Source organism: Triticum dicoccoides, chromosome 4A, assembly GCF_002162155.2.
Source record: "Triticum dicoccoides isolate Atlit2015 ecotype Zavitan chromosome 4A, WEW_v2.0, whole genome shotgun sequence".
In the NCBI taxonomy this organism is placed as follows: Eukaryota; Viridiplantae; Streptophyta; class Magnoliopsida; order Poales; family Poaceae; genus Triticum; species Triticum dicoccoides.
In genome coordinates this window covers 631,849,376-631,861,128 of record NC_041386.1, presented here as the reverse complement: position 1 = coordinate 631,861,128, position 11,753 = coordinate 631,849,376, and the positions used below count along the sequence as shown (strand labels likewise).

At 46.2% G+C, this 11,753-nt stretch overlaps 2 protein-coding genes across 3 annotated transcripts in view; both read right to left on the bottom strand.

Moving 5' to 3' along the window:
• The window catches only part of LOC119283912 (B3 domain-containing protein At3g19184-like), a 6,646-nt gene extending 3,575 nt beyond the window's left edge, over nt 1-3,071 (bottom strand). Inside the window, exons 1-2 of the mRNA XM_037563265.1 lie at nt 3,002-3,071; nt 2,849-2,924 (exon numbers count right to left, since the gene is read on the bottom strand). Of these exons, the coding sequence (XP_037419162.1) occupies nt 2,849-2,924; nt 3,002-3,071 (146 nt within the window). The remainder of the gene's footprint in view (nt 1-2,848; nt 2,925-3,001) is intronic.
• A 3,831-nt stretch (nt 3,072-6,902) lies between these two features.
• LOC119287555 (B3 domain-containing protein Os06g0194400-like) lies at nt 6,903-11,724 on the bottom strand. Of its 2 annotated transcripts, none has more exons than XR_005140887.1 (5): nt 11,477-11,724; nt 11,112-11,384; nt 10,802-11,017; nt 10,026-10,125; nt 6,903-7,265 (listed from the first exon to the last, which is right to left on the bottom strand). XR_005140887.1 is itself a non-coding variant. In XM_037567119.1 (5 exons), the coding sequence occupies exons 1-4, from the start codon at nt 11,621-11,623 to the stop codon at nt 10,068-10,070; spliced, it is 708 nt and encodes a 235-aa protein (XP_037423016.1). In that variant the 5' UTR covers nt 11,624-11,724; the 3' UTR covers nt 6,903-7,265; nt 10,026-10,067. The 2 variants fall into 2 exon arrangements, 1 of the variants encoding a protein (XP_037423016.1); XM_037567119.1 differs by having other exon boundaries at nt 10,026-10,139.
• Nucleotides 11,725-11,753: the final 29 nt, after the last annotated feature.

Here is an 11,753-nt window from a genome sequence, read left to right as displayed (position 1 = left end):
GACTTGCAACTATAGGTGTGTGTTTTATTTGTGGCCCCTGGTTGCAAGTTGGCCATCAACTCGCAACTAGCGGTGTGTGTTTTATTTGTGACCCCAGTTGCAAGTTGATCATCCACTCGCAACTAGGGGATGTGTGTGTGTGTGTATGTGGAGGGTCCCCAATTGCATGTTGATAACTGACTTGCAACTAGAGAGAGAGAGAGAGAGAGAGAGTTTTATTCGTGGCCCCCAGTTGCAAGTTAACCACCAACTCGCAACTAGGGGATGTGTGTGTGTGAGTGTCGAGGGTCCCCAATTGCATGTCGATAAACGACTTGCAACTAGGGGTATGTGTGTGTGTATTTATTCGTGGCCCCCAGTTGCAAGTTGACCATCAACTCGCAACTAGGGGATGTGCGTGTGTGTGTCGAGGGTCCCCATTTGCATGTTTATAACCGACTTGCAAGTAGGGGTGTGTGTGTGTCTTTTTGTCAAGGGGTCCCCAGTTGCATGTCAAGCATCACCTCGCAACTAGGGGGTATGTGTTTGTTGACGATCCCAGTTGCAAGTTCTCATCGACTCGCAACTAGGGTGTGTGTGTTTATTCGTGGCCCCCCAGTTGCAAATTGACCATCAACCCGCAACTAGGTGTTGTGTGTGTGTATGTCGAGGGTCCCAATTGCATGTTGATAACTGGGCTCGTAGTTCCGTATTATTACAGTTGCAAGTCTACCTTCGACTTCGCAACCAGACCCATAGTTTTGTTGTTGTCCCAGTTGCAAGACCACCCTCTGACTCACAACTGGGCCCGTAATTCTTCTCATCGCAGTTGCAAGTCGACTCTCGACACGCAACTGGTATCATAAATTCGTGTTGTTGTCCCAGTGACAAGGCGACCCTCGACTCACAACTAGACTCATAGTTTGTTTTACATCCCAGTTATAAGTCCATCCTTGATTCGCAACTGGCGTGTAGTTTGTTTTTCATCCTAGTTGCAAGTCCACCCTCGACTCGCAACTAGGCTTATAGTTGTCCCAGTTGCAAGTCCACCCGCAACTCGCAACTCGTATCGTAGTTTTGTGTAGTTGTCCCATTTGCAACTCCAGCCTCGACCCACAACTCGTCTTGTAGTTTGTTTTCATCCTACTTTGCAAGTCCACCTTCGGCTTGCAGACATTTTTTTATTCTTCACCCCAATTGCAAATCCACCATTGACTTGAAATTGGGCTCCTAATTTTTTTTGTCGCATTTACAAGTTCACATCTACTTGTAATTGGGATGAGCGACCAATTTTTATTCGAGGTACAACCCCATCTTCAATACGCAAAATGTGAGCCTCACCCTGACAGTTAATATTTTATTTTTTTCTTTGTTCTCCCTATTTAGCTGCTCAAGATTGTTTTATTTTTATTTTTTCCACTCAAACCATTTTTTTCAAATGTCCCACTTGTAAGCCCATTTTCGACCCTTTTTTAAGACATGCAATCGAGTGAGAGGGAACCAAGTTTTCATGTGTGTTTTCTTTTGAAAAAGCCACCATTTATATGATATTTAGCTCCAGCCCATTGAGTTAGTTCCCCATCTTTCGTTGAAATCTCATAGTTGTATACAAATAAGACACATCCTTTTTGAGGCATATCCTTTTGTAGATAAGGCTAGTTTGTTCACCAATGCAACAATTGTTTGCGTTTTTCAAGATTTCTTTTGGAATTTTGTAAAAATGATAGCATTTAAAAAATTTGTGTTCACCAATTCGAAAAATGTTCGCGTTTTTCAAAAATTGCGTTCATCAATTCAAAAAAATCTAGAATTTAGAAAATATTAAGATTTTCAAAAGTTGTTCAGAATTTTAATAGATGTTCTCATTTTCAAGTTTGTAAATTTACAAGTTGTTTTAGTTATATGGGAATTTTTAAGTTTCATGGACATTTTTATAAGTTTCCACTCACATGACCCTCGCATGCCCAGCCTGGGAGAGACATGCATTGCCGCCCGCCCGTGTACGTACATACATACGTACACTGATACACACATGTGTGATTCTTCAAGGTATACATGTCAAGCAGCGGCAGCACAATGCGTATCATGCACACAAAAAAGCTATAGCACAATGCGTGCATGAAGTGAAGCAAAGACAGTACAATGCGTACCAAGCGGAAGAGAAAGGCGGCAGCACAACGCATGCTGTTATCGTGAGCAGCGGGGCGCCAGCGAGGCAGCCACACACACGTACTACTCCTGTACTCCATTGCGTATAGTGCCAGACGGAAACATAATTGTTTCAAACAATAAAAAACAAACAAAAAACAAGAGGGGTGGGTTTATGCTAGGATGAGGTGGCGTTGGTGCCATACTTAGATGTGACACAGTTATGTCACATCTAAATGTGACCTAGACAGACCTTTAATTAAATGATGCTTTTCAATCACATCGTTAAAAAGACCCACCCAAACACCAAGACTTGCCAACTGCCAAGGTCTAGCCAGATCTGTAGGCTTCAACCAAGACTTCTTGGGCTGCAGACTTTGCGCCACGCCACCAAACATTTCCCACCGTGAATATGGTCAGACCCTGCAGCACGCTCAAGAGCCCACTTTGCAGCCTCAGCCACCAAAGCTTTTTTCCATCAAAAAGAATTTGTTTCAATTGCGTGTCATAAGGACATATTTAGTCTGGGTCCAAGAACTCAAGATCAAGAGGATGATCAGTATCCAGGGTGTTAGTGTCCAAGAACTCAAGATCAGGAGGGTGATCATTTTAGTAGCCGAAAACAAACAGGAACAGCCACTAAAAATGCACTCGAGATCATCGTCAGACTACAATCATTTAATTCAACCAATACAAGGTCTGCTACACTGGGCCCAAGTACACGACTCTACACGCAACCAGCACGAAATCGCGGTAGCCGAATGCAACATCAGCGGAGAGTGTGCTTCTCCTACAAACTGCAACAAAAGACATATTAACATCTATAAGGATAGATCAGAACCGTATACAAGAGCATTTTAATTGGTATTACTACAGAACTGCTGATCAAGTGAGTCTAAGGGGACCGACCGAGGCAAGACAGGCAGAACCTTTGCAAGGACCATCGGGTAAGTCTCAAAGTTCGTACATAAACTGCAGTTCCCCGTGTATTTTCACGGCTAGCATAAGCAAGCAACAAAACAAGGTTGCAGTTTAACTTGTCAGGCTCAAAATCTCAAAACAATAGGGAAATGGGAGAAACGACCAGTGTGTTTCCTCACAACATCTAGTTCCAGTACAGGACACGCAGTTATGTTTGGCCATAACTCATAAGCAAGTGGGTTTGTTTTTTTGTATTTATCCGCAGACTGAGCTTGGCCAATTATGAAATCAATGCCTCAGCAAAAGATAAAGAAACATTTAATCCAAGTACACTTCAACCTAGGCGAACGATGGAAAGAAATTTAACCTAGGAAACAATGGTAAGAACAAAGTACCTGCTCCGATCGAACATTGTATTCGAAACACACATCTTCATTACTCTTCATCCTCAGAGTCATTGGAAGTTTGGTCGCTTTCATAGTCTGGGCTTGCTCTAAAAATGTAGACCTGCATCGTTTACATAACTAATGAGGTTGCACGATATGCACTTAGCAGTGAGATAAAACGGCCTCCTGACGATTAGGCATTAAAAGAATCCCTTCCATTATCTAAAAAAGATATGACTGTGGACAATTAAAGGCCTATGAATGAAATAATTCCTAGAGGGCCTTGTAGATTTGGTTGGAATGGAGGTATATACTGTAGGGATGCTGAGCAATAACATTGTTGCCTGCAAACTCTGTGTAGAATTAATTGGCAGTCCAAACAAGCCTAATTTCTCATGTATGAATAAGTAGACACAGCTCGCTAGTTTCAAACTTCCAATTATGGATATGGCATATAACCCACTTTATAATTTAAAGCTAAGACATACCAATGACTCTAGTATTAGTCTAGTTATTCAGTAGACATACCAGGTTTTTCTCATGTATATAAACTTGAAACCAATGTCTCAACAGACAAACGCATTAGTGAGTATGACACCACCAAGCAACTTTCAGGAATGTTTTAGAATCGTAAGGCCACATTTGGAACACAGCGGTTCCGCAATTTTTTTGCTAGAAAACAAGTTATATACGCACTCGTACTGAATGTGGAGTTCCTTAAAAGTAAAAAGTCGGGCGTTTTTATCCATGGAATGGAGGAGATGCTGAATCTCGCCTTGAACTTTACCCTCTCCGTCATGTGGAAAACCAAGCAATCGCCATCGGCAAGGTCATGGTCGGCAGCAAACCCTCTCCACCCCTTGTCGAGGTAGTAGTGACAGTGTTTGCCCTTTCTGTGGGCATTGTACATCATGTGGAACTCGTCATCCGCCTCGTCCACCAAGACGGCTGCCTCATCGTGCGCATGTGTGTGTTGCGCTCCTCGACTCCGGATTTGGAGCGAACACACACGCCTCGAGCCGCCGCTCCTCGACTCCGAATTTGGAGCGAAACACACACATGCCTCGAGCCGTCCCTCCCCGACTCCCGCTTTGGAGCCAACACACACGCCTTGAGCCGCCGCTCCTCGACTCTGAATTCATGCAGAGAGCCAGCCGCAGCTTGGGTTCTTGGGTATCCTCCCAGGACCTACGGAGAGCCAGGATAAAATCCAGCCCAAGCTCCGTATACTCCCTCTGTTCCTAAATATAAGTCTTTCTAGAGATTCCAATATGAACTATATACGGAACAAAATGAGTGAATCTACACTCTAAAGATGATATGGCCATGAGTACTGCTAATGTTTTCAATGATCTATGCCTTTGCCACAAGTCAAAGATGTAGAGGCTCGCGGCCAGATGATGCAAGAAATAAAGGTAAAAAAACATGACGTGGAAACCAACTTAGGATGCTATTCTGTTTTCTTTCTAGACAAGGAAAAATCTATTCGGTCCATGCAACTTTTAGTTATGAGTGGTGACAAAAAAAAACTTTTAGTTATGAGTATTTACTTGGAAATATGGAAGGAGTTAAAGAAAGGAGTAAGGGAAGATTCATGTTTTTATTCCTACTACGCAAGAAATATGAGGCAACCTCAAAGACGTGCAACGTGTGGAGCGGTCAATGTTTAAGGGAAGTTGGATGGGTCCACCAGAACAAATCAAGAAAATAATGACGCACCAAAATATAGTCCAGTTTTGCTTAGAATTAATTACACGTTGTAAAAGATTGCATGCTAAAAATAAAGCATGTAACCATGTGGGACTAAAGATAGGATTAGGAATTAGTAGTGTCGTAACCTTGTGGGTCAAGCTAGGAGGGTCCGTTGAGGAGTGGATTTGCTGCCGAAATCCCGGCCGTCTGTTAGCGCATCGTGATTGCTACTTTTTATAGGCCTTTTGCAATACGCGACACGTTAATTACCAGCTTTCCGGAATACGCTGTGGTATACGCCACACTAGTGGAGCAGGCGTCATTAAATTGATCGTACGAATACAAGGCCCACGTGGCCGGCCCAGGCGATGGAATAACTGCGCGGAGATGGTTTCCCACATACGAAAATAGATTAGCACATGAAATCCATTGTGATGCGTGTGTTTCCTTGCCGCACGAGCGCACATGCCTGTCTATAATCATCTCTCGTTTGCCTCACACCCCGCAGCATGACGAAGTTTTTGAGGCCTGGTTCTGGATATGGGACTTCTTCTTTTTTTTTGAAGGGTGGATATGGGACTTCTTCTTTTTTTTTTGAAGGGTGGATATGGGACTTCTTTTTTTTTTTTGAAGGGTGGATATGGGACTTCTTCTTTTTTTTTGAAGGGTGGATATGGGACTTCTAGCGAGACGTTGGAGTTGGATTTTCAGCCAGATTCCGTGGTTTTGGGAAGCCATTCGGGGCTGCTCGCCCTCCTACGTGAGGTGACCGAAGATGACGCAACTGACAGGTTTGCAGATTTTTTCGATTCTGTTGATGTTCGTCGAGAAGCAGGTATTACGGTTTCAGACGAGCAAAAGTTTGAGAGGGCAGAGAACAAATACATAGCGCTTGATGATAAGGTGGGATGGTAACATGGGTTAGGAGGTAAGTTTTCTTTCGCGGACATCCATCCAGCTTGAGCTTGAGCTTACCTAAAACCTCTCTGTGATTTCTCTCAGGAAAAGGAGAGCTGCCATGCATGCCTGCCGTTGCGTTGATGGCGCATTCAACCGCTTGCTGGGTGGCTTTATGATTTGCAGGGCAGGTGGGGGGATTGAATCGCACTGGCATGTTTTAACTTCACCATTACTCATGTCGGCTGACCATGTCTTTGAATTATTGCTGTTATACGATAGGCTGGAATCATTATACAACTTGCGTGTATTTTGGTTGCACGAATCACACGAGGGCATGCGGTGTGGATTTCGGCAGCGCGTGGCCGCATGTCCACTCGCGATTATTCGGGTCCGTTGCTGCTATATAAAATCAAGCCTGAGCGTTATGTAAAGGAGGTTATATTTTGAAGAATAAATATGATGTGTTTTTAGGGTAGACACCCGTAAGTTTTGGGAAAAGCTGTCTGAAAAACCCTAAGTTTTGGAGGAAGTTTTAAAAAACCTCTTTGTTGCGATTTCTGCGAGGAAATAGCCGTCGTCGAGATTGGTTTTCTTGTGCTGGACCGTAAGGTCCAATCCTTCTATTTCGCGTACATCGCAAGCAGACGAGAGGTTGCTGCTATTGTTGGAGTGTCATGAAAGATCGGACCGCAATAACATATCGGATCTCATCATGAGGTTCGGTCTACATCAGTATACATATATACATCCGTATGTAGTACATATTGAAATCTGTAGAAAGACTTACATTTAAGAACGGAGGGAGTATGTGTCATGGAAGATCTTCTGTTTGGTAGGTTGATCCACAATCCACTCATCATCGTTCAGTCAGTCTAATCGCCGGTCCGGGATAAAATTCTTAGCCCTGCGCCCATTTTTAGGCACCAAATGAAACAACTTTGTGTTTGGATCACCATCTTGTAACCATCGAACCCAATCATTTTAGTAGCCGGAAACAAACAGGAACAGCCACGAAAAAATGCACTCGAGACCATCATCAGTCTACAATCATTCAGTAGTTCAACCCATACAAGGTCTGCACCACGCGCTGTTACCTCCTACTCCCATCTAGTTTAGGTCTAGGTTAAAAATCCCGCTACACCGAGACTGAGAGTGCGACGACTCTACATTCATGCAACCAGCACAAAACCGCATTAGCCGAGTCTCCAGCATCATCGAAGAAATTGCTTCTCTAACAAACTGCAAAAGTAACAAACATATTTGACATGTCAGCATTTATACAGATAGATCAGAACTGTATACAAGAGCATTTTATTTAGCATACTAAACTGCTGATCGAGCCTAAGGAGGCTGACTGACAGACTGAGGCAAGACAAGCAGAAGCTTTGCAAAGAGCATAGGATTTAAGACAACAAAGAAAACTATCCTGACAGTTTCTACGAGTACATCTTCGATATCGATCGATCAGTTTCGGCATTTGGCAACAGAGAAGTCCCAGACTTCATGAATAAACTGCAGGCCCCCAAGTGCTAAGAAAGATGCGGTTTGGAAATATCTGGGTCTCCTGGATATGTGGCATGCTATCGACCACCTCAACGAGAGTTTTGATGAATGGCATGCCGGGAGCGAGCGTCGCGGCGGAGCGAGGGCTGCATCAGGACGATCCTTTATTGCCATTGATGTTTATACTGGTTATGGAGGGCCTGCACCATATGTGCAAGTACGCTGATTCGTATGGGATGTTCACTCCGCTGGCCAGAAGGGGCCTAAAGCACCGCCTGCCTTTCTTCGCCGACAACGTCAAGCCAAACACAGTGGACGTGGCGCTCTGTTCGGCCATCCTACAGGACTTCGGTGAGGCCTCGGGCCTCAAGATAAACCCTGCAGAATCCACTGTCATACCTATTCGGTGCTCTGTGGAGCAGGCTGATCAACTAAAGTTAGGGCTCAGTTGCCCATTGGGATCGTTCCCCTGCCGGTATTTCGGTCTGCCACTAACAATCAGAAAATCAACGGCGATGCAATTCCAGGAAGTGGTAGATGGGATGGCCACAAGCTTGCCAACGTGGAGCGGTGGAGGGCGGCATACATGGACAAATCTGGAAGACTCATGCTTGTGCAATCCGTTCTTTGTGCAGTGCCGATTCACATGATGATGGCACTGGATGTGCCACCCGAGGTCTTGGCGGGCATGAACAAGATATGTCGGGGCTTCTTTTGGGCAGGGAGCTCGGACACCCACGGAGCGAAGTGTGCCGTGACTTGGCGCCCGTCTGCACGCCGAAGTGGACTGGAGGACTAGGCCTGCCTGATCTTAAGTGGATGAATGTCACCTTGGGGGCTCGATGGCTGTGGCTGCAGATGGTAGGCCAGGAGAGACCGTGGGCTGAGTTCGAGATCAATGTCTCAGCTGAATTGCTTGCTGTTTACCGCGCGGCCGTATTCGTCGATGTGGGCAACGGTGCAGGCTCGTTCTTCTGGGAAGATCGTTGGCTACAGGGAAGACGCATTCAGGAGATCGCTCCTCGGCTCTACAATTGTGTCCCTCCCAGGATCCGGAAAAGCAGGACAGTTGGGGACGCTCTGGCTGGGGCTTGGCCTTTGGATGTCGGGCCGGATATGACCGCGGCCGAGATCTACGAGTACCTAAACCTATGGGAGTTGGTTATGGAGGTGGAGCTAAATCTGGGCATGGTGGACAAGGTCAGGTGGGCATGTGAGACCTCGGGGCAGTACACGGTGAGTTCTGCCTACGCGAGCCGATACTTTGGACGTGAAAAAGACCTGGCTGCCACCGTAGTGTGGGACTCCAGAGCGTAGTTGAGATGCACGCTGTTTGCCTGGCTTGCCTATAAGAGCAGATGTTGGACCTCGGATCGCCTCTCGCGCCATGGTCTTCCGCATCAGGAGGCCTGCCCACTTTGTTGCCAGTTGCCAGAGACGATCAGCCACCTATTGGCATCCTGTGTTTTCGCGCGATCAGTCTCGCATCAGGTGCTTCTTGCTTGGGGGCGTGAGGACTCGACGCCGAGTGGGACAGACAACTTGCTATCTTGGAGTGCTTCGACGCAACCACGGGCAACTTTACGGAAAGATTTCCACACAATTATCTTGCTCGTCTGTTTGCAGATATGGAAACACCGCAATACTATTGTGATCGATGGGGCTACTACTTCAACTGTGGCCGTTCTGCAACGATACACGAAGAGGGTAGGACTTGGCAGTTAGCGTGGATATTTCAGTCGGACATTTCTTCTTTCTTTCATAGGTTGCATAGGTGGAACTTGAGTGAGTAGTTGCGTGCAACTCTGGCTAGTAGCCATCTTGTAGACATGTGGATAGGTTTCTCACTCTTTTCTATACCTACTATTAAAGGGAGATGATATTCTTGGTTTCGTCCCGCTTCACTTGGTCCCGTTTCAATTAATTTAACGTACGCTATCTGGTTTTGTTACTTGCCACCCGTTTTGGCCCACTGAAGGAAGCCCACCTCGCAGCGCACTGTGGCCTAGGTCCGGAGAGCTAGCACAAAATAAAATTGTCGATAACCTGCCAACCGGCCACGCATAGTTTGTCCAACTGACCCAGATAGAGATATGAGAGGATTTTTCTTCTCCCGTTGCAACGCACGGGCCTTTTTGCTAGTCTTCTATAAATATACGATACGTATGCTTGTGTGTATTCTAGAAAAAAATAGCTAGCAGAAGTAACAAAATAAGGTTGCGATGCTCGAAATCTCAAACGAATAGGGAAATGGGAGAAACGGCTTGTGCGTTCCATGAAAAGATCTAACTACAGGCTGGAAAACTACAGTGCTGGAAATGCAGTTTTGTTTCTTCAGAACTCGTATATAAGCAAGCGGGTTTGTATTTTTTTTATCCGCAAACTGAGCTTAGCCAATTATGAAATCGGCGCATCCGCAATTGAATTCAAGCATTCAACCTAGGCAAATGATGGTATGGAATTCAACCTAAGCAAACAATGGTAAAAACAATGTACCTGCGCTCCGATTGAACATTGTGTGGGAAGCACACATCTTCATTACTGTTCATCCTCAGAGTCATCGGAAGTTTGGTCGCTTTCATAGTCTGGGTTTGCTCTGAAAATGTAGACCTGCATCATTTACATAACCAATGAGGTTGTACAACATGCACTTAGCAGTGAGATACAACGTCCACTCATGATTGGGCCTTAAAAGAATCCCTTCCATTATCTAAAAAGATATAACTGGACAATCAAAGGCCTATGAATGAAATAATTCCTAGAGGCCCTTCTAGATCTAGTTGGAATGAAGGTATATACAGTAGGGATGCTGAGCATAACATCTTCTCCTGCAAACTGTGTGCAGAATTAATTGACAGTCCAAACAAGCCTAGTTTCACATCTATGAATAAGTAGACACAGCTCACCAGTCTGAATTTTAGATATAGCATATAACCCACTTTATAATTTAAACCTAAGACATGCGAAAAACATTGAAGTTTGATAGTACTAAGCAATGACTCTAGTAGGTAACTAGGTATTATGTAGACATAACAGGTTTTTCTCATGTATATAAACTTAAAGACCATTGTTTGGACAGACGAACGCATGAACGAGTACGAGGCCACCAAGCAACTTTCAAGAATGTTTAAGAATCGCAAGGCGACATTTGGAACACAAGGAATTTCACATGAAAACAAGTTCTATATATGCATTCGCACTGAATGTGGAGTTCCTAAAAGTAAAAGTATAGTGTTTTTTACCCATGGAATGGAGGGGATGCTGAATCTCACCTTGAACATTGCGCTCTCTATCAGATGGAAAACCAAGCAATCGCCATTTTCAAGGTCATGGTGGACGGCAAACTCTCTCCACCCCTTGCTGAGGTAGCGGTGCCTGCCCTGTTTGCTGGCACTGCACAGCATTTTGAACTCGACATCCGCCTCATTCACCAAGACGACCGCCTCATCGTGCGCCGGGAGGTGCTCGATGAAGTGCGTCGGGATCATCTGTCACAACGAATATAACCCCCGCAAAAAAAAAATCAACAATCATCCGATCCAAGAACCACATTGCCTCAGTTTTCTTGCTCCAATACAATACCATCGGTTTTGCCCTGCTGGCGCAGACGTGGGTCATGGTCTTGACGAAGGCGGGCCGGCGAATGCGGTGGATCCGGCGCCGGAGCTCCTCGGCCTTGGCGACGGCGGCGGCCCTCTGTTCGTCGGTCGGTCCTTTCCAAATACGAGCGTCATATGCGGCGTACACTTCCTCGTAGTCGCGCTGCTGCGCGCCCTTGAGGTAGTTGGGCTGCTCCGGGAGGCCGGCGACGCGGCCGGACCGCCGGAGCTCGCCGGGCCCCGGGGCCTTCCGCTTCTGCGACACCGAGGCGGCGGACGAGTCATATAAGTACGGGAGAGACGGAAGACCGACCGGAGGCAAGGAAGAAGGGAGAGGATCTGACGGACCGGCTTGGGCTTGGGCTTGGGCCTGGGCCTGGCGGCGGCCTCGCGGACGGCGGCGGAGAGGTGGTGCAGGCGCAGCTCATCCAGCTTCCGGCGGTTCTCCTCCACCTGCCTCCGGCGCTGCTCCTCGTACGAGTTGGATTCCGCCATTGCCCCTTCTCGATTCTGCTCCCTCTTCCTCTTCTTGGGTGTGTGTTTTCCAGCCGCCCTGGTGAACTGGGCTGGGCAGGGAGTGGGGAAAAGTAACGTGGCCCTAGAGGCCCGCCTTTCTTCAACCACC

Excerpts from the sequence above, each read along its gene's own strand:
- LOC119287555 (XM_037567119.1), bottom strand. The coding sequence starts at position 11,623 with ATGGCGGAATCCAACTCGTACGAGGAGCAGCGCCGGAGGCAGGTGGAG. Across the intron at positions 11,385-11,476 it reads CCAAGCCCAAGCCCAAGCCG|AAGCGGAAGGCCCCGGGGCC; the intron begins GTCCGTCAGATC and ends TCGGTGTCGCAG. Across the intron at positions 11,018-11,111 it reads CCAGCAGGGCAAAACCGATG|ATGATCCCGACGCACTTCAT; the intron begins GTATTGTATTGG and ends TCGTTGTGACAG.